A 23332-nucleotide genomic window follows, 5' to 3' on the forward strand; every position below is an offset into this window, starting at 1 on the left:
ATGTCGCCCTCTACTGGACGCGTGGTGTCACATCAGATGTGTACTGTGAAATTTGTGAGTCTAACAGTGTTTCTGTCAGTCTGCGAGCGGCGCTCAGCCCTGCAACATGCTCTGTGGCATGCAGCACGACAAGCGGACACTTTACGGGGCTGCTATGTTTTACTTAAATTTTAAGCTACCTTGCTATGTATTGTATTATAATTATATATATAGAAACAGCGAATTGACCGGGACCTTTACATGCATTATTGTTTTCTCCTAGTGATCCATATACCGTATTTTCTAACTAATTTTTATGTTGGAAATTTATGGAAACCTAAGGATTATCCACATCGGAAGTTCTTTGTCTCTTTCAAATGGAAAAAAATGCATTCTTTACATTTAGTGTGACTAAAGGACACTTTGTTTAGGTAAAGTTGAATGCAGATGCGAGTCATGGTAGGGCATCAACAACTGTGAGTGCTCAAACCTTGAATAAGGTAAGCAAAAGCAACCTGATATTTCTATTTATTTTATAATAACACTCTGTTCATAATTCACTTTAATTCTGTTACATTTTACATTACAGTGTCCTTTGTATGCAAATAATGTTAATATAATCAATACTATAGTAATAACTATAGGCAGACAAAATAATGACACATTAAGTACATTAGTATTACAAAGCACTTACTAATAGAGTTACAATTTAATATGTATACTGTACTATAAAGTGTGACCTGATTGTATACATGTAAATACATTGTATACATTGTAATTATTGCTAAATAAAAAGGTGACCCAGTGGTTGACAGTGCATCTTTATCATGCAACTATTTTCTTTCAGAGAGGGAGTGACCATGGCTTACACAGGGGCGCAGAATGCTCTGAAGAGTGATAAGTTAGATGAAGCTCAAGCTCTGGCCAAAAGCTGCACAGGCAGACCAGACTTTCTCCCTTGTGATGGACTGTCCATCTGCGCTACACACAGCCATGGAAAGTGCTTCAAACTGCACTGGTGCTGCCATTTGGGCTGGTGTCACTGTAAGTTGGCAACTTCTGACAATGAAAAAAATGAATTTTCTTCTCTTCTCATCTTCTCTTTTAATAGCTTATACAACAAATGTGCAGAATACTCTTAAATGTTGAGTATAAAGGATTAAAAAAAAGTATTATTCATTTGCAGTAAACAAAAGGACAGAGGTGCACTTGACTCATTAAAGGTCACTGTTTGATCAGACCATGCAGCAGAAAGATATTTTTCTGTCAGTCATCTTTTAGGAAAATTAGGTTAATTGATAAATACAAGCACACCACCCCCCCCCCCCCCATCTTTTTTGTTATAGAATTTAGGGCTTCAAATAAGATAATTTTTTGATCTGAACTATGCTTTGTGTGTCTGTTCACACTGCCTTTTTTTCCAATATTTTTGTCACAGTGGTTTTGTGAACGTTTATGGATCTGTGTTGTCATCAGAAACTGTTGTCTCACATTGCATGGATGGATGCTTTCTCTTCATGCTCTCAGCATTATGTGGCGTCAGTTGGACCTGACCGTGAGCTAGAGAATTTCTTAGTAAGCAATATGGGTGAATAAGCCATGAATATCTCCCCAGAAATATCTCACCAGCACTCTTCAGTCTGACATTGCCCTTGCATTATCATGAGGTTAACCTTTTCAGCTGACTTTATCAAAGTAGACATTAACCCACCTGAACTTCACCTCTATTCTCTAGTCTTTTAAATCCACCACTTATCAGCATATGCTGAGGAAGTGTCTGCTCTGATCTTTTAGCAGGATGTTTACTTCCTCTAGTTTGGCAGGTCTCGAGTGATTGTAAAAGCTCAGTTTCATTGTGCCTAAGAGAGGTAAATGACAGTACTAAAGCATTTAAGCTTTAGAACTGTGTGAACAGATCAAACCACATTTAATGGCCTCGCAGAACACTTTTGTCAAGGGAACAAAACTTTAAGCTCAGTCACCAGATCATAAAAGATAGTTTCCACAAACAGAAAGCTTTTTGATTTCCTCTACATTTTTTATCCCTGTTCTGATGTATCTAGTTTTCTAACCCTGACCAGGGAGGCAGTCTTATAGATTGTGATTACGACAACACAGCAGTACAGCACAACAGTACTACACAATTGATTTATTTAAGCATAAAAGCATGTATGCAAGCATTTTAGTGATATATTACGCAATGTAATGTTGGTCTACAAATGCAATTAAAACTTCTGGTGTATGATTAAAGGAATAGTTCATCCAAAAATGAAAATTCTCTCATCATTTACTCACCCTCATGCCATTCCAAATGTGCATGACTTTCTTTCTTCCGCTGAACACAAACAAAGATTTTTAGATGAATATCTCAGCTCTGTAGGTCCATACAATGCAAGTGAATGATGGCCAGAAAATTTTTAAGGACCAAAAAGCACATAAAGGTAGAATAAAAGTAATCCACACAACTCCAGTGGTTAAATCAATATCTTCTGAAGCGATATGATGGGTGTGGGTGAGAAACAGATCAATATTTAAGTCATTTTTCACTATAAATTCTCCTCCCTGCCCAAGTCAAGACATTTTTGTTTGTATAGCGCTTTTCACAACACACATCGTTTCAAAGCAGCTTTACAGAAAATCATGCATTAACAAAAAAAATTAACTGTAATATCTATAATCAGAATCAGAATGAGCTTTATTGCCAAGTATGCTTACACATACAAGGAATTTGTCTTGGTGACAGAAGCTTCCAATGCACAAACAATACAACAACAAGACAGAGATAAATATATATATATATATATATATATATATATATATATATATATATATATATATATATATATATACACACACACACACACACACACACACACACACACACACACACACACACACGTATGTACAAATACAAATACAAATCTGTTATATGCAGATGCAAGGGAATGTAATGGCAGAGGAGGTAGGGTATGTTGGATAAATATAAATAGATTAAGCTGTGTATTGCACATAATTATTGCCCAATGGGGCAGTTTTAACTGTTCATGAGATGTATAGCCTGAGGGAAACAACTGGTCCTGCTCAGTGCTCTGTAGTGCCGTTCAGAAGGCAACAGTTCAAAAAGTTAGTGGGCTGGGTGAGTGGGGTCCAGAGTGATTTTTCCAGCCCTTTTCCTCACTCTGGAAGTGTATAGTTCTTGAAGGGAGGGCAGGGGGCAACCAATAATCCACTCAGCAGTCCGAACTGTACTTTGTAGCCTTCTGATGTCTGATTTCGTAGCTGAACAAAACCAGACAGTTATTGAAGTGCAGAGGACAGACTCAATGACTGCTGAGATGAACTGTATCAGCAGCACCTGTGGCAGGTTGAACTTCCTCAGCTGTCGAAGGAAGTACAACCTCTGCTGGGCCTTTTTCACAATGGAATCAATGTGGGTCTCCCACTTCAGTTTCTGTGAGATGGTAGAGCCCAGGAACCTGAAGAACTCCACTGCTGCCACAGTGCTATTCAGAATGGTGAGTGGGGTCGATGCTGGGATGTTCCTCCTAAAGTCCACAATCATCTCCACTGTTTTGAGCATGTTCAGCTCCAGGTTGTTTTGACTGCACCAGTGAGCCAGCCATACAACCTCCCTTCTGTATGCAGACTCATCGTCATCTTGGATGATGCCGATGACAGTAGTGTCATCTGCAAACTTCAGGAGCTTGACAGAGGGGTCCTTGGAGGTGCAGTCATTGGTATAAAGGGAGAAGAGTAGTAGGGAGAGCACACATCCCTGGGGGTGCACCAGTGCTGATCGTACAGGTGCTGGAAGTGAATTCTCCCAGTCTCACTAGCTGCTGCCTGTCTGTCAGAAAGCTGGTGATCTACTGACAGATAGATGTGGGAACAGAGAGTTGATGTAATTTAGTCTGGAGAATAGCTGGGATGATGGTGTTGAAAGCCGAACTGAAGTCCACAAAAATGATCCTTGCATATGTCCCTGGTCTGTCCAGATGTTGCAGGATATGATGCAATCCCATGTTGACTGCATCATCCACAGACCTGTTTGCTCGATAAGTAAATTGAAGGGGATCTAGAAAGGGTCCAGTGATGTCCTTCAGGTGGGCCAACACCAGTATCTCAAATGACTTCATGACCACAGAATTCAGAGTGACTGGTCTGTAGTCATTAAGGCCTTTGATCTTGTTTTTCTTTGGGATGGGGATGATTATGGAGTGTTTGAAGCAGCAGGGAACGTCACACTGCTCCAGTGATCTGTTGAAGATCTGTGTGAAGATGGGGGCCAGCTGGTCAGCACAGGATTTTAGACAAGTGGGTGAAACACCATCTGGGCCCTGTGCTTTCCTTGTCTTTTTTTTCTGGAAGACACGGCACACCTCCTCTTCACAGATCTTAAGTGCAGATTGAGTAGCAGGAGGGGGGAGGAGGGGGGTTGTAGGAGGTGTTGATATTTGTGTGAAGTGAAGGTCAGAGTGGGTATGGGGTGTGAGATTGGGCCTTTCAAATCTACAGTAAAACACATTCAGGTCATCAGCCAGCTGTTGGTTCCCTACAGTGCTGGAGGGTGGTGTCTTGTAGTTAGTAATAATGTCTTTCAGGCCTCTCCACACTGATGCAGGGTCGTTAGCTGAAAACATGTTTTTCAGCTTATCAGAATAGCTTCTTTAAAGTCTTAGAGTGACCATTGTGTAGTTTGATTAAATATTATTGTAAATTGTGTATTAAAATGTAATAATTAAATAACAATTGTATTTAGAACCCCTGAGAACAAGCTGTAGGTGACTGTGGCAAGGAACAGAAAACTCCATAAGATGTTGGATAATGGAGAAAAATAACCTTGGAAGAAACCATGCTCATTGTGGGGGCCAGTTCCCCTCTGGCTAACCAGCATGAATGTAATGCCAATATTAGTTATGTATAGTGCAAGTCATAAAATTATTAAACTAAGTAAGTGTTAAGAGTTCAGTGTTTAAACAAAGATTTTTTATGAACTGTAAGATTAATGACTAATGTCTTTGAATGTCTCATCCTGGATTAACTGCAGAAGTTCACATAGATGCACTGTCCTTTGTTAGTTGGCTGATGAAGGCTTTTTTTTGGCAATTAAATGATAGTCTATGTATTCCATTTCAAGAGTGTAGTCCATTAATAGACAAAGGTGATGCAGGCAGAGATCAGTGAGGTGCATTGCAGTTCAACCAGCAGGTCAATTCGGTTAGGTTCGGTGGGGTCCATCCTAAATCCAAGGTTCAGGCAGTGGCATATGAAGTATCCGATGCCTTACAGTTGGAGTTGGCACCAGTTCATCCTCTGAAGCCCATCATAAAAGACTGAAGTGATGTCTGGCGAGCACCGGCTGCATTTAGTCGTCATCACTCAGAGACACATAGCAGTGGAGTCCAACACCAAGCAGGAACAGAGCTGGATCTGGCTGGCTCTGGTAACCTCGGGATATGAATCCTATAGAATTTCTATAGTATCAACATCAACTCCATATGACAGAATTGAATCTAGCGTATGATTATGGCGATGAGTTGGTCCTGTCACATTTTTTCTGACTCCAAGAGTGTTGAGAATATCGATAAATGCTAATCCCAATGTGTCATTTTTATTATCTATGTGAATGTTGAAGTCACCAACAATTAAAGCTCTATCTACATTAACTACTAGATCTCATAGAAAATTAGCAAATTTTCCAAGGAAACCAGAGTACAGCCAGGGTAATCTATATACTGTAGCAAGCGCAAAAGATGACAGAGATATTTAATTTATATCTGAAGGTGTCACATTAAGCATTATTAGTTCAAAAGACTTAAAATTATATCCTGTCCTCTGAGTAACACCAAAAACTTCACTGTAAATTGTAGCAACACCTCCTCGACCCTTCAGATGAGGCTCATGTTTATAACAATAACCTGGGGGAGTAGATTCATTTAATCTAATATATTCAACTGGTTTAAGCCAGGTTTCAGTCAAACAGAGCAATCCAAACTATGATCTGTAATCATTTCATTTACAATTAGTGCTTTGGTAGAAAGAGATCTAATGTTTAGTAGTCCTATCTTTATATGATGTTTATCTTCAATTTGGACCCCCCCTGGCAAATTTCCCTGAGGAAGGACCTTCTTTCTCAGGGACGGGGCACCATCTGGCACCCGCGACCAGACCTCTGGAATCTCCATGGCCCCTGGACGGGACGCAAAAGACCTAAGTGGTCTACCACCCACGTTGGTAGACATGATCACTCAGGCTAGGGCCCCCTATACGAGGTTCCTGTATGCCTTTAAGTGGTGTCTGTTCTCTAAGAGGTGTTCTTCCCGACGCGAAGACCCCCAGAGATGCGCAGTCAGATCGATGCTTTCCTTCCTGCAGGAGAGGTTGGAAGGGCAGCTGTCCCCTTCCACCTTGAAGGTGTATGTAGCCGCTATAGTGGCACACCATGACACAGTGGACGGTAAGTCCTTAGGGAAGCACGACCTGATCATCAGGTTCCTGAGAGGCGCCAGGAGATTGAATCCCTTCAGACCACGCCTCGTTCCCTCATGGGACCTCTCTGTAGTTCTTCAGGGTCTACAGAGAGCCCCCTTTGAGCCTTTGCAGTCAGCTGAGCTTAAGGCACTCTCCTTGAAGACTGCCCTCCTGACTGCGCTCACTTCCATCAAGAGGGTAGGAGACCTGCAAGTGTTCTCTGTCAGCAAAACGTGCCTGGAGTTCATTCCGGGCTACTCTCACATGATCCTGAGACCCCGACCAGGTTATGTGTTCAAGGTTCCCATGACCCCTTTTAGGGACCAGGTGGTGAACCTGCAAGCGCTGCCCCAGGAGGAGGCAGACCCAGCCCTGACGTTGCTGTGTCCGGTGCGCACTTGATTGCACGCAGAGTTTTAGAGTCTCTGAGCAGCTCTTTGTCTGCTTTGGTGGACAGCGGAAAGGAAGCGCTGTCTCCAAGCAGAGGATCGCCCACTGGCTCATTGATGCCATAACTATGGCATATCACGTCCAGGACGTGCTGCCCCCGGTAGGGCTACGGGTCCATACTACCAGGGGTGTAGCGGCCTCCTGGGCCTTGACTAGGGGCGCCTCTCTAACAGATATTTGCAGAGCAGCGGGCTGGGCAACACCCAACACCTTTGCGAGGTTCTACAATCTCCGGATGGAACCGGTTTCGTCCCGTGTAGTGGCACGCACAAACAGGTAAGTCCGGGACAGCCGGCCGGGCGTATTGTTTGTGCATAGCGCCTTTCACCTCCCCTGAGCTGAAGATGTGTGCCGTTAACTCCTAGTAGTGTTCACAAACTGTGTTCCCTGGTTGATTTCCTCCGAGCCCTGTGGCAGACGAGTTTGTGGAGAGACTCGCTGCCAGTTCAGTACACATGCTAACTAAGCCCTGTACTGGGGTAGGTGCTCTGCATGTGGTGGTTCCCCGTAGGTAACCCCATGCGACGTATATCTTCCACTAATTCGTTTCCCTGTTGGCAAACTGCGTCTTCCTTGGGCAGAGGCCCCTTTGCCCCAGTCACCATGCTTGTAGTAACTCCTCCCCCATAGGGCAGGACCTACCTTGGGACTCCCCCACATGGCATACTTCCGACATAGCTCGGCAAGACATATTTCCACTTAAGTACCCCCCCCCCTCTCTGGGCGGGGTGTGGTCTCCGCGGTGTTTTCCCCTTGGGAGGGACACCCCCCGGACTAGACCTGGTCGGCCCAGTCGGTTAATCTCCCTTTTTTTAGGGAGTGGGGAAACAAAAAGGGGATAAGAGGCCACGACTGGGCTTGCCCGTCTCTATCTTTTGGGTAGTCGACTTGTCCCCAAAGGGCCATTTGACACTCATAACTGTGTTGTGGGAGGTTACGTGTCGGCCTGGTGCACTGGCTACGAGGCACACAGTGGTCTGCCCGTCACACACCGCCAGTTCACGTAATACAGTTCAGCCAGTTGCTACGTTTTTGTATAGGGACCCCTAGTGTCACTACATCGACACAACGTCGAGTGAGTGACAGATAGGGAACATCCTGGTTACTTGCGTAACCTCCGTTCCATGATGGAGGGAATGAGACATTTTGTCCCTCCTGCCACAACGCTGAACTACCCGCTGAAATGTCCGGGACCTTGTCTCGGCTCCTCAGCATAAAACCTGAATGAGTGGCTGCATACCAGCTCCTTTTATACCCATATGTCCGGGGGAGTGGTATGCAAATACCACTCGCCAATTTTCATTGGCATTTTATCAAAGACCAGAGGTGTCTCGGGCTCCCAAGAGTGACCCCTAGTGTCACTACATCGACACAACGTCTTGTTACCTCCATCAGGGAACGGAGGTTACGCAAGTAACCAGGACGTTTTCTTTAAAAATGGTACAAATATTACCAATTCTCCAAGGGAATGCAAACTTTTGAGCACAACTGTATATAGGTGATACAGTCTCTATGTGTTGTAGTTTATGTGACCTGTGTGACGTCTCAAGGCAGCTAGCAGATGTTCAGATTAACCAGTTTGTCTTCTTCCTGACCTGGACCCCAGCTTGTCAAATACTATCACTATTAAGACTATGAGCCAAATTACTAGAGAGGAGACCGGCACCTTCCCTGGTGGGATGGAGTCCATCTCTCTTCAGCAGGTCAGGTCTACCCCAAAAACTCTTCCAATTGTTTATAAATCCTATGCTATTCTCCGGACACCACTCAGACATCCAGCCATTCAGTGACACTAATCTACCATAAACCTCATCACCATGACAAGCAGGGAGGAGGCCAGAGCATATTACAGTGTCTGACATCATTTTTGCAAGTTCACACACCTCTTTAACATTATCTTTAGTGATCTCCAACTGGCGAAGCCGGACATTGTTAGTGCCAACATGAATAACAATTTTAGAAAATCTATGTTTAGCATTAGCCAGCACTTGTAAATTTGATCTGATGTCAGACACTTGAGTGCCGGAAACGCATTTAACGGTTCTAGCTGGAGTCTGTATTTCCACATTCCTTACAATAGAATCACCAATTATTAAGGCTCTTTCAAAATTATTCTCAGTGGGTGCATCACTGAGTGTGGAGAATCGATTGGAAACCCTAACAGGAACAGGAGAGTGGTGTTGCTTTGCTGAGCGAGTATGCCGCCGAGATGTCACACAAACACTCTGCTGCGGCGGGCTCTACAGCCAGAACTGAAGTGTGTGTTGCTTGCTGTACTACCCACTTCCGAAACAGTATCTACTGGCTTCTCTTTCTCATTGACCTCCACTAGCATTCAGTTGCGTGTCTCTAACTCATTAACCTTCTCCGGCAGCCTGACTAATTCCTTACATTTATCACATGTGAATCCCTCACTGCTGACGGAAGAAACTATAGTAAACTTGTGGCATGCAATGCAGGAAGAAATAACATGAGTGGATGCCATAACTTACCGCAATTGTTTGTTGTTGTTGTTATGGTTGTTCTTGAGCGGCGAGGGTTTGAGATCGATGTTGTTCCTGATCAGTAGATGTTTGAGATTGATGCAATAATCCGTGTAAAATACAGTGGAGAAGAGGAATGAACGCAGTCGAGACGTGAGATGTAGAAAAGCGGGAAAAGAAAAAAAAAGTAGGTGACGATATACACAAAGAATGCAAATCGCCAAAAACAAAAGAAGACGAATGTAGAAGTGAAAGTGGAGATTTATAGTAAAAAAGGACTTAAATATTGATATGTTTTTCACCCACCCCTATCATATAACTTCTGAAGACATGGATTAAACCACTGGAGTCTTATGGATTCCTTTTATGCTATCTTTATATGCTTTTGGACCTTCATAGTTCTGCCCTCCATTCACTTGCATTGAAAGGACCAACAGAGCTGAGATATTCTTCTAAAAATCTTTGTTGTGTTCAGCAGAAAAAAGAAAGTGTTCAGTAGAAAAAAGCAAGTCATACATATTTGGGATGGCGTGAGGGTAAGTAAATGATGAGAGAATTTTCCTTTATGAGTGAACTATCCCTTTAATGCAGCATTTATTGTTCATCTACGTTGTGACAGTTTGGTTATATGGTTTTATAAGATAAATAATGTAATATGTATGCTTATCATTTTATAAAGCTCACAGCAGTTTTAGTTTTATTGAGTGAGGATTCATAAAGGATGCTGGGAGACACAGAGCTTTTTTTTTTATACGTGTATGTCTTTAATCAGTCAGTATGCACAGTGATGACAGCTATAACCTTCCATTATTGCAGTAGAGACAGAGCATTATGTCAGTGCGTGCTTATGGTTTATCAGCCAGAACACTTAGCCTGCGATAACTATTGACTGGTGCAGCATTGTGAGAAGCACAAAATGTACCATAAAATTACAACAAAGCATGCTCACCCAGATATGTATTGTTTAGTATGCTTGTTCTAATAAATAAAGTAAGGCTAGAAATTATGGAGCTTTGTTGCATAACTGTGATTGGAAACTAAGACTCTGCTAAGCAAGCACAAACGATGAAAGCTATTTTATATGATGAATCCTTCTTTTGTCCTAAGTCTGTCCCATGTGTGGCTCAGTATCAGGTGGAATACTCATAATTTTCTGGCAGATCTTTCCCTTCAATTGAGATGTATGATTGTATGGATCCCATTTCTCATGGACAAACTCCATGCTTGTCTTTATCTTTGCCATTGATGAGATTTCTTAGTTCAGGCTATGAATGTAGTGATGGGGTCACAGATGGGCCCTGGTCTTGTGCTTAACCTGTCAATACAAACTAATTTGAAATTTGAAAGCAGGGGTCTTCAACCTTTGTCAAACCAGGGACACCTTGGTGGAAAAAGAAACAAGAGCCCCCTGTTTATATTGTATAGAATTTAGTGTTGCATTTTAAGCGTTTAGTACTTTATAAATACATTTACATTCTTTGTTATAATGCATTGCAAAGACATCAAAATGCCCATTATTGATGTACAGAGTGATAAACTTTTTTATTTTATAGTGAAGCATATAGATGGGCATCTTAACTTTAGATCTGGTGGAAGTTAAATTGATCTTTTATTTCTTTTTGATGCATAATTTAAATTTTTCACAAAAATTAGTTTGAGATCAAACAATAATTAGTAGATCCCCCTTTGAAACACTAAAGTTTAAAAAATGCTAAACTATTTGAAATTTTGATCAAATGTGTTTCTATTTCTATTCTAGAAAAATACAGTCTTTACTGTTGTCTTAACTTTTCTAAAGGTGCTATGAGAATCCTGATGTGAAACCACTGTGTTATCTCACACATTGTGATGATTTATTAATATTGCTCTTGCACAGCCCTGTACATACAGATATGAAGCATACAGATTGCTTTGCTGAGTTTGACAGTATCCAGTCCCACTCTGAGCAAATCCAGGGCTGTGGGAGAGAGCAGAGAATGTGAGAGTGGCTTCTGTGCTCCAGGCGCATATGTGCTGCTTAGTGATGTTATGTGGCCATGTGTGAAATGCAGAGAAGGAAGCCTCCTGTTTCTGGCCCTGTGCCTGCAGCTCCAGCTGTCAAACATTGATTTCCTCAGAGAGCTCTGTTATGGCTTGGAGATCCAGCCCTTTGTCCGACAGATTTATAAAACAAAGAACCGACAAAGTCTGTAAATGAATGCTAAATCGAATCTCTATTGTTGATTGCTCATTAGAAAGCACTGAAATAATTGTTTTACTCAGTTGAGACAATTGTCACCTCCTGCAATTTGATTTATTTGTACTCTTCACAGGACATGTTTTGAATCTCACTTGAATGCAATGGGTTTGTTTTGCTTTCATATTTCTTCTGTTGTCTTTCCTGTTCTCTGCGAGATATGTTTATTAAGTTCCCCCTGTGCATTTTTTGCACAAATTGTATTAAAACTTGGGATTGGAGTGTGCACATTGCATGTGTTCAGTTATTTTTTGTTATTTATGTATGTCTTTCTTACACATAAATTAGAAAACAATCATTGCAGCAGCTATTTTTTATCCTATAACCCTACAGGTTAACAAAGAAGCAATAAGATCTGATATTTAGTTCATGGCTTCAAAGCCTGAGCTGTCATGGTAGATTGTACACACAGAAAGCACAATTTGTGCTAAGACACGAAGATGATTATGCTTAATAAGTGAAATTATGCATGTTTTTCTTTCATGCTGAAGTTTCATTGGGGTGTTTCAGCAGTCTCCTATTTTGCACAGAGCAGGAGATTCAAATGAACAAAGAGAAGAAATGGTCATGATTTCAGCATCAAACTTGAGATATTTGACAGTTGCCCTTTATGCATTCTTAAATATTTTGTATAAATCTGTACTGGGGAAGCAAATGGGATGGGGGTAACTTTCATATTTTAGCTTTGTAGAGTTTGCTCCTGATAATTCAGTGGATGCTTTTTGAGAAAGAGAAACACTGCAAGTGAGTGTGTGAGAAAGACTCTTAGACAGAGAGACTGGAGACTTGCTGTTAAAGGCCACATGCAAGAGAGCGGATGTTGATGTGGGCCTAAAGATAACAGGGGATTAGTGTTGTCATAGATGTCCTGATCACACCCCGGCTGCATTCCGCCAGATGTGAAGAACAGGAATAAATGTATTGTGCTGTCTGTCCCATCCTCTCTGGACTTCTCAGAGAACATTTCAACATGTTTCAGAGAAGATCCTCAAGCCATACTAGTAGTCTGCCTGCTCCACATCCATTGAGAGTACACAATCAATCACAATCCTTATGCACAACACAAAGAATGCAGAACAAAGATCCACCTTTATCAAACTTGTTAAGTATGCTTCCAAATTGTCATCCAGTTCTAATTTCAAAAAGTCATGTATAAGATATATAACAGAAAACTGGATTAAATCGAGCAGATACGAGTCAAGAGCTTCAGTTGAAGTTCACATCAACCATCAGAATGGGGAAAAAATGTGATCAGTGATTTCAACTGTGGCGTGATTGTTGGTGCCAGGCAGGCTGGTTTGAGTATTTCTGTAACTGCTGATCGCCTGGGATTTTCTCACACAACAGTCTCTAGAATTTACTCAGAATGGTGCCAAAAACAAAAAATATCCAGTGAGCGTCAGTTCTGTGGATGGAAACGTCTTGTTGATGAGAGAGGTCAACAGAGAATGATCAGACTGGTTCGAGCTGACAGAAAGGCTACAGTAACTCAGATAATCACTCTGTACAATTATAGTGAGCAGAATAGCATCTCAGAAGGCAGCAGAAGACCACATTTTGCACTTTATTAGGACCACAGTGTTCCTAATAAAGTGCTCGGTGAGTGTACATATAGAAGTCTAAAGGTATAGAAATAAAAAAAATAAAAAAATAGCCTGTTTCAGAGAGAGGGTGGAAAAAGTTGGTACAAAACTAAATTACAATTGTTTTTGGTGCAAGAAACCTTGACTAACTTTATAAGTGATTACTGGGGAAAAAATAAAACGTGTAGAATAAGCCCTCTTTAATTCTTTCTCTGAAAATAGTATTACTGCACTGTACCATCCCAGTGGATTACAGCATAACCTTCTATTTGAATAATTCATTTTTTATCTCTGTGGCTATACAGTACATATGTGCTCAGGTTTTGGGTGGCTAGATTCTTATGTACTATGTAATGAAATATGTTTGAATGTATTAGATTTTTGACATAGCCTATCTCTCTTTTCTGACAGCAAATCCAGACATGGTAATGTGTGCCAGTAGCTTTCATTGGCATGGTCAAATGTTTTTGAATGATTTTTTTCTGTGTGAGATACTGATGTGTGTACTTTAATGAAAACAAAAGAGATTCTTTGAAAAAGATAATTTAGTTCTGGCCGGCTGACATTAATACTGCAGCACACTGCAAGCTCGCTGAACATAATGAAGCATCCAGTAACTTTTGAAGCAGTCTAAATAATTGTATTTAATTTTAAAACTGCATTTTTTGTAAGCCTCTTGGCTTGACTGCGATGCATATTTATCTTTTTCTAGATGCCTCAGTTACACTTAAAGGGATATTTTACCCACAATTTAAAACTCTGTCACCGCAGACACTTTACTTACCCTTCTGCCATTCCAAAATACTAAAAATAGCATCATAAAAGTATCAATAAATTAACTCAAATTTGTATGGAGTACAAAAACGCCATTTCAACTCAATGTTTAGTCACGTAACACAGGAACCAGTGGCATTTGCTGTCAAATGTCATTGGAGCACCGTTCATGTAGTCCATATGATTTTTATAGGCCATTTTTGAGTATCAGAGGAGAGGTGGGTTATCCACTTAAAATTTTTGTCTGATCCTCACACAAGGTTATTGCATGCTATGCCTTCAGAAGACTTTGAATATAAGTCTTATGATACTTTAATTATTGCCTTTTTGGCATTTTCTTGATAGCTTCATCACTTTCATTATATGAAAATCAGTGACCAGGATTTTTTTCAAAAATTATTATTTTGTGTTCCACTGAAGGGAGAAAGTCATACAGGTTTGGAATGACATGAAGGTGAAAAAATAATTTGTATATGTATTTTTCATTTTCATTTTTCTGTCTGTACAGGTAAATATGTGTACCAGCCCATGACCAATGTCGGTCAGCTACCCAGCACACCTGTGCCAGCTGCTCCATCTGACTGCACCGACACCATCGATCTGTCCATCTCCCTGACAGAACGCTTCCTCCGTATCTCGCCCTGTTTCCTGCCTCCACCATACCCCGAGTCCCCCAAATACTGCAGCATTGCTGAACTGTTTATTGACGACTACATTGTCAAACGCATCAACGGCAAGATGTGCTATGTTCAGCGGCCCCCAGTTCACATGGATGCCCCTCCCACTCAACCTCCAGCCTATCTGATTCCACAGGAGGAGCATGTTAAAGATAAGCAGACTGTTGATACTGTTAAAGGACCTAAATCTGTGGTTACTGTTAAAGGACCTAAAATGGGCCACTGCTCTTCGCCCTCCAGCTCAGAGGACTCCGGGATCAACGCTCTGGGAGGACGCTATCTGGAGTCCTGTGAAGAAGAGTCTGAGGAAGAGGATGAACTTAGCACGGATGGGAACTGCTGTCCAGAAAGTCTGTGGGACCAGGACGAATGCACCCTACTGTCCCCTTCCAAATCCACTCTGGAAATTATTGAAAACATTGAAACTACTGTGTGACACAATTCACATTCAAGACTTTCTTAGAATATTTGTTCTCTCTGTTCTTTTCACATCTTTCCCGCTCTTGCTGTCATTGTGTTTAATGAAATACAGTATGTAGGCTAGAGGAAAATGCTACACCTATAAAGACAGTGCTACACTTTGTAGTTGTCTTTCGTCTTTACAGGTTACTGCAGTCTTTACTACACTTACTCTGCTAAACTTTAAACATTTCTACACCTCAAATATTCACTCTATGTGTGTATGTTCATATTTGCATGAAAAGCCTGAGTACAGATGTTTTCACACATAAATTATGATTTAGCAATAGGGTCACATAATTTTTTTATGATAAAATTTGAACCAACTCAAAACACATGTGCACAAAAATCACAGACTCTTGATTGCCTGAGAAACATGGAATGTGTTAAGATTAAATATTTTTATATACATTATTATTATAAATTGAAGAACTTAGTGACCCTGATGTGCATTATAGCTCAGTCGGGGATAGGTTCTGCATAAAAATGCAGTCTGTACAGTAGTTGTATGCACAGCTGGCTAAGTAGAGGTCCGTTAAATGACAACATGTAGTGTAGACCTATATACAAGATGTTTATAGTGTTTCAGCTGGTTTTGAGAATGACGCATTGGACCCATTTGGTAGGCTATACCTCAATGATTTTACATTTGAGGTTGCTCAGCACTGTGCAATGACTATGAAAAACAATTATGTTTATATGTCTTATGTTAAGAAATGACACCCCTGGACCTAAGCCAAGCTTCCCAAACTATAGCCCTATTCAGGATTAGTTTTCCGGACAAATGTCTGTAAAGTAATTGTTACTGCAGACGTCCGTAATGTTTACTGTCAATCCGCCTGGGATAAGCAATGTCTGTAGAAATTGCAAAGATTGGCATGTCTTCATCATTTATGCATTGTCATCAGTTACCCAAGAAACTGATTACCTTTGCAGCAATTATTATTATCATTATGGGGAATTTATGTATTGGGAGATGCATGTGCTACACTTAAAAAAAATTTGTTGGATTCACACTTTTGTAAGTAAATACAACTTATGGTAATTTTATGTCAACATAACTAGAAAACTCTTCTTAAATATCCAAAAATTTATGAGTTCATTTAACTTTATTTACTTAAAAAGGTATGTCACACTAATACGATTTAACAAATTATAGCACGTTGTTTTAAATACAATTTTATATTGTTATTTCTACTTAATTTACTTGACTCAAAAGGAAATAATGAGTCAAGTAAATTCCCCCAAACAGTTACACACATCCACATGCGCAAGGAAAAATTACATGGATTGAACAGGATCCATCTTCACCAAAGGGAACAATAATCACCCTAGTGGTGACTTTACACGAAACAACTAATTACAGCAAAACAACATCAATAATACTAAAACGAGCTAAAATCTCTATGAATTCTTGATAATAACTAATTAAATGCCCCAATAAGTTCCTTTTGACCAAACAAATGTGCTCACATTTTTCAAGCACAAAGATTTATCGGTATTCCCCACAAATTGATAGTTTGAGTTAGTAGTACTTAAAATCTTAATTTTATGGATTTTTAAGCAAAAGAAGTTCAAGGAACTCACAGTTATTTTTTTTACTTTATGTATCACTCCACCTTATAATTCATATTTTGTGTTGTGCACATGAATGCAAGTTAAGTAAAGCTAAAAATTTTACAAATATATACGTTTTTGAGTAGAAGCTATTTATTTTCCTGTTATGGTTGTTGAGCCAACAAATCTTTTTTTTTTTTTTTTTTTTTTCAGTGTAGACTAATTCCTCCAATAAGTTGTTTGCATTTTCTTGATTCTTTCATATTGCACCTTCAGGCTCTGCATCTCCACATGATGAATGTCGGGTACAAGGTAAATAAAAACAGCATCCAGTAGCGCCTCCATACTTAAAACATTGAGAAAATACCAGAGATTCCATAGGGGATTGGGTCATATTTAACCTTATGTCAATTTGCATGGGATAACTATTATCTAGGTTTATTTTTACCGTTTTATCGAAGGTAAAAGACAGTGGAGGGTTTCATCTAGGGTGCCAAATGTAGCAGGACTGGCACTGGCAGGTGCACGGGTAAAATTATTTACAATTTATGACTACAAAATAAACTCCCATAAAAATTATTATCAAGACCTAGAAACTTGCAAAAAAAAAATTCTGTGGGAGCATATTTTGTGATGTGCCATGCTCTTTTGTTATCATGTAGTGTTATGGACACAGTGCATTGAAGGTAACTGTGTTACCTGGGAATCAAACCTATGAAATTGGTGCAAATGCTATGCTTTACCAGTGGAACTACAGAAACAAGTACATCAGTCAGGTAGTAAGCAATGAAGACATAATTTCACAAGATGGTTTCTTAAACCTATGATGATGTTAGTTGTTTGGGAAAGCAGAGGGCCTTGATGGTCTTTGATAATTTAATAGTCTCCAGAGTGCAGGAATATGATTGGCCTTATGTAAGACCAGAAAAGCCATCTGCAGTGCCATAATGAAATGAACTAATGCACTTTTCATTGAGGCTGATGCTATTCTAAAATACAAAACATGAATAGGGTATATTTTTAACATAAGATGCAAATCATTTCTATGGTACTAGAATTCATATTAGTCATAAGTCTTCCTTGTAATTATGACCATGATCGTAAAATCTGTCCCTCCAGTTCACTTGTCAAGCTTAACAAAGAGAGGAACAGGTAAAAGGTTTCTTGGTAAAGGGTTCTTTTAGGCACACTGACATTTTATTTAAAATTATAAATGACTTGAAACAAAAGAAAACAAACATTTATTTGTGTTTATATGTAAAATAGAGCGATAATACTTTTAAAAAGAAACTTAGTGAGTATCTAAAGTGTTTTGTCAAATTACTCTGTTTTGTCTAATTGTCACATAAACACACCTTAAATATTTGTTCCTTTTGTCTCAAATCATTTATAAGATAACATACATCACATGTCCATAAAAGCTATACAAAATTCTCAGAATTATTTTATTTCCCATTCTCTGCTTAAGGATACTGCCTTGGTATAATCATGAATTATGATTTCAAATTATAAGTTGTCCAGGTGTAAACCATTATGAAACCAGCCTGCTGGCACACAGCAGGAAACTTAATAGATATAGTTTAGACACAGACAGAGCATATCATTTATACTGACTCTCAACTTGATTGAGTTCAAATCAAAATTACAAATATGGCAGAAATTAAAAATCTGATCAAATTTGAATTAAGTATTCCACAAATACTGTAGGGTCCTTTCATTAACCATCCTCCAAAAAATTATAAAGGATGGTCCCAATCCAGGGGCAGGGCCAGAAGGGTGGCACCCCAACTTGACCCCACTCGCATCCTGGAGACTGTGCGCAACGAGTTAACCCGTCCGTGTCGCATATGGTCCATAACAATGCTCAGCGCAACGTTTTATTCTTTTTTTTTTTTTTTTTACTTTTTTTTGGTGCATTGCAGGATTTTTAGGGAGCAAACGTTTCAGTGCCCTGGAACAATTTTGCTATTGAGACAGCCCTTAAAATGGCTGACTCCCTGACCAGTGCCCTGACTACTGAACTAGGGAGCTGATTGAGATGCACCCATTGACTTTATATTTTACACTTCCTATAGCGCCACTTAGTGCTCTGCACATTCGTCAAGCACTTGGAAATGTAATCGAACTTGAAATCATGATTGTGATAGAGACTGCAATGGCAAGATGTACAGTGAAAAGGGAATTATATTTTGGTCTTTTCTCACCCAAAACCAACTGAATCGCTTCAGAAGACATTGATTAAACCACTGAGTCATATGGATTACTTTTATGTTGACATTTCTCCTTTTTGGAGCTTCAAAGGCCTGATCACCATTCACCTGAATTGTATGGACCTACATAGCTGAGAAATTCTTCTAAAAATCTTTAGCAAAAGAAAGAAAGTCATATACATCTTAGATGGCATGAGGGAAAGTAAATGATGAGAGAATTGTCATTGAACCATTTTTGTGGAAAGGGTCATGTTTTTTTTAGTCCATCTAGCACTGTCGGAAAAATCTTCCCCTAAAACTGTGCTATTTTAATCCCATCAGTGGATCTTTAAATTAAAAACAATAATACACATTTTAAACTGCAGTTAATAATAACAGAATAATCATCAATAAAACTCTGATGAAGTTGTCATAATAAAATATAGCCTAAAAAGCTCTCCTATGTAACCATATGAGACAGGTATTTAGGTTTGTGACATCTTGAAGACAGCACATTCAAAGCAGCATTTCACTCATACTGCACTGCAGTCATTCCCTTCTACATAGTTCAGAAGCTGAGAATAAAGATCAAATGGAGCTTGTGATGTGGCTCAATCATTCCTCAGAGGCTGTCAGGATGCAAGCTTCATCTTCAGTTGATAACTGATTGATTTCCTCCTCTGCTTGGTGCCATATTTCTTTAGCATCCTGTCTCTTACACTGCACTTTAAAGACAACAACGCTGCTCAGTCTGCTCAGGTGTGTAACTTTCTTTTGTATTAGAATCAGAATCAGAATCAGAATGAGCTTTATTGCCAAGTATGCTTACACATACAAAGAATTTGTCTTGGTGACAGAAGCTTACAGTGCACAAACAATACAACAACAAGACAGAGAAAATAAAAAAATAGAATAAAAATAAAAAGCGAATAGAAAATATAAGTATATATAGAAATACACAATAAGACAAGAAGAGGTAGGGTATGTTGGATAAATATAAATAGACTAAGCACTGTATTTTGCACTTAATTATTGCTCAATGGGGCAGTTTTAACTGTTCATGAGATGGACAGCCTGAGGGAAAAAACTGTTCTTGTGCCTGACGGTTCTGGTGCTTAGTGCTCTGTAGTGCCGGCCAGAAGGCAACAGTTCAAAAAGGCAGTGGGCTGGATGAGTGTGGTCCAGAGTGATTTTTCCAGCCCTTTTCCTCACTCTGGAAGTGTACAGTTCTTGAAGGGAGGGCAGGGGGCAACAAATACTCCACTCAGCAGTCCGAACTGTCCTTTGTAGTCTTCTGATGTCCGATTTCGTAGCTGAACGTCCTGTTACTCTGTCAGTCGGAGTTTTTGTGTGACAGGACCGTGGCATCATCACCCTAGGTCTGTCTTGTGTTTCATTTCTGTCTCTGTGTGAGCACACAGTTTTGGTTGTTATTTCCCTGTCATGCACTCCTCTGTTGGTCTCATGTTTCATGTTCGGAGCATAGTTTCTGGATCCTGACTTCCTTGTCTGGTTCGGTTTCGGTTGGTGTTGGAATCCGGACACTCATGCTCCTTGTTCTGTCTATTATTGGCGTGAGTGCATTGCGCTTATGTCATCTTGGAGGCATGCACTCACTTCAGTCTCTTCGGTCGGTCTCGTGTCTCATGTCTGGAACAAGGCGTCTGATCCTGACTTCACAGTCTGGTTCAGTTTTGGTGTCAGGATCCGGAAACTCATGTTCCATGTCTTGTCTTGTATTGGTGTGAGGGCATTGCGCTTATATCACCTTGGCGGGATGCACTTGTGTCAATAATCTGTGTCTGTCTCTCGCGACTGCGGACGCACGTTGTGCTCACTTTGTGCTGTGTGCCCAGGTTGCGAGCTGTCTTCACGTTATGCTGAGGTTTGGTCACTTCGGTCTGAGGTGTCAGGTTTGTGTGTGGCTGAACTCTCGCACAGGTGTCCTGTCTTGTTTTGTCGTCTGTTCAAAGCTCAGGTTTTGTTTAGTATGGAATGCGTGGCATTGCGTTGTTTGGCCTTATTGTGCACTCATGCCATTCGGGTGTTTGTTGTCTTGTGAGAGCATGTGGCTTTTTTTTCTGTTTTGCCTCGTGTCTCTCTGTCTTGCGTCATACCCTGCATCCTTGTTTGATTATTAGTTCATTTGCCTTAACTGTCCCTTTGTTAACTTGTTTGATTTCTCCTTAGTCTCCTCGTATGTGCTGTCCAGTGCCAGTTCGTCTTGTTTGTTGGTCGTATTTCATTCAGTCTGGTTTCGTGTTCATGTCCGTCCGGTTTTTCCCCTGTTCCTGTTTGGTCCGGTTGGTCCTGGTTCCCCGTTTACATCTGTCCCAGCCTAGATTATACTTTTCCCCTATGGGGTAGTTTATGTTTGCTTTTTTGGTTAAATAAATTCCCCTTTGTTTTTTTACTCTGCATTTTTGTCCTGAGCCTTCTCTGATTCTCTGCATCCCTGACATTTTCAACAATGGAGTCAATGTGGGTCTCCCACTTCAAGTTCTGTGAGATGGTAGAGCCCAGGAACATGAATGACTCCACTGCTGCCACAATGCTGTTCAGAATGGTGAGCAGGGTCAGTGTTGGGGTGTTCCTCCTAAAGTCCAATATCATCTCCACTGTTTTGAGCATGTTCAGCTCCAAGTTGTTTTGTCTGCACCAGACAGCCAGCTGTTCAACCTCCCTTCTGTATGCAGACTCATCATCATCCTGGATGAGGCTGGTGACAGTAGTGTCATCTGAAAACTTCAGGAGCTTGACAGAGGGGTCCTTGGTGATGCAGTCATTGATGTACAGGAAGAAGAGTAGTGGGGAGAGTACACATCCCTGGGGGGCACCAGTGCTGCTCGTACAGGTGCTGTAAGTGAATTTCCCCAGTCTCGCTAACTGCTGCCTATCTGTCAGAAACCTGGTGATCCACTGACAGTTAGAGGTGGGAACAGAGAGTTGGTTTAATTTAGTCTGGAAAATAGTTGGGATGATGGCGTTGAAAGCCGAACTGAAGCCCAGAAAATGGATCCTTGAATATGTCCCTGGTCTGTCCAGATGTTGCAGAATGCAATCCCATGTCAACTGCATCATCCACAGACCTGTTTGCTCGATAAGCAAATTGAAGGGGATCCAGAAAGGGTCCAGTGATGTCATCCAGGTGGGCCAACACCAGTCTCTCAAATGACTTCATGACCACAGACGTCAGAGTGATGGGTCTGTAGTCATTAATTCCTATGATTTTGGGTTTCTTTGGGACAGGGATCATGGTGGAGTGTTTGAAGCAGCAGGGAACTTCACACTGTTCCAGTGATCTGTTGAAGACCTGTGTGAAGATGGGGGCCAGCTGGTCAGCACAGTATTTTAGTCAAGTGGGTAAAACACCATCTGGACCCTGTGCTTTCCTTGTCTTTTGTTTCTGGAGTACCCGGCACACATCATCTTCACAGATCTTAAGTGCAGGTTGAGATAAGGAGGGGGAGGAGGGTGGTTGCAGGAGGTATTGATGTTTGTGTGAAGAGAAGATCAGAGTGGGTGTGGTGTGTGAGACGGGGCTTTTCAAATCTACAGTAAAACACATTCAGGTCATCAGTCAGTTGTTGATTCCCTACAGTGTTGGGAGATGGTGTCTTGTAGTTAGTAATGTCTTTCAGGCCTCTCCACACTGATGCAGGGTCGTTAGCTGAAAATTTGTTTTTCAGCTTCTCAAAGTAGCTTCTTTTAGCCACTCTAATCTATTTTGTCAGTGTGTTTCTGGTCTTATTGTACAAGATTTTATCCCCACTTCTGAGTTTTGCTTTAAACCATGGTTTGTCATTGTTGAACATTAAATAAGTCCTAGTTGGAATGCACACATCCTCACAGAAACTGATATATGATGTCACAGTATCTGTGAGCTTGTCCAGATTGGTGTCTGTAGCTTCAAAAACACTCCAATCAGTGCAGTCAAAGCAAGCTTGTAGTTCCAGCTTTTCTTCATTGTCCATCTTTTTACAATCTTTACAGCTGATTTAAGTTTCTGCCTGTAGGTCAGAAGAAGATGAACCAGACAGTTATCAGAGAGTCCCAAAGCTGCTCTAGGGACAGAGCTATATGCATCCTTTAATGTTGTGTAGCAGTGATCCAGTATATTTCTGTCTATAGTGGGGCATGTACAGTACAATACATCCTACTGTACATTTTATGTATACTATATATACTATTTTTTTATTGTATAATGTGTATTCTATATTGTGTGTATTGTATAATGTACATTGTATGTTATTATTTGTATATTGTGTTGTGTGTAATTATGTGTATATTAGATTTTAAATTGTGTTTTGTAAAACGATGTTTATTGTAGACTGGTATATGTCTCAATCACTGTCACGACTGCTATGTTGCACAGAACTGCACCCAAGAATTTCACACACTATTGCACTTGTGTATGTGGTTGTGTGACAATAAAAGTGATTTGATTTGATTTGAAGAGAGCAGATGTTCACAA

The 23332-nt window shown here is 40.5% G+C and overlaps 1 protein-coding gene across 1 annotated transcript; it reads left to right on the top strand.

Moving 5' to 3' along the window:
- Positions 1-92: 92 nt before the first annotated feature.
- Positions 93-15234, top strand: LOC127447201 (UPF0524 protein C3orf70 homolog B-like). Its single transcript, XM_051708863.1, has 3 exons — positions 93-479; positions 827-1023; positions 14485-15234. The coding sequence occupies exons 2-3, from the start codon at positions 840-842 to the stop codon at positions 15087-15089; spliced, it is 789 nt and encodes a 262-aa protein (XP_051564823.1). The 5' UTR covers positions 93-479; positions 827-839; the 3' UTR covers positions 15090-15234.
- The last annotated feature ends 8098 nt before the right edge of the window (positions 15235-23332 follow it).

This window comes from Myxocyprinus asiaticus, chromosome 10 (assembly GCF_019703515.2).
Source record: "Myxocyprinus asiaticus isolate MX2 ecotype Aquarium Trade chromosome 10, UBuf_Myxa_2, whole genome shotgun sequence".
Lineage (NCBI taxonomy): Eukaryota > Metazoa > Chordata > Actinopteri > Cypriniformes > Catostomidae > Myxocyprinus > Myxocyprinus asiaticus.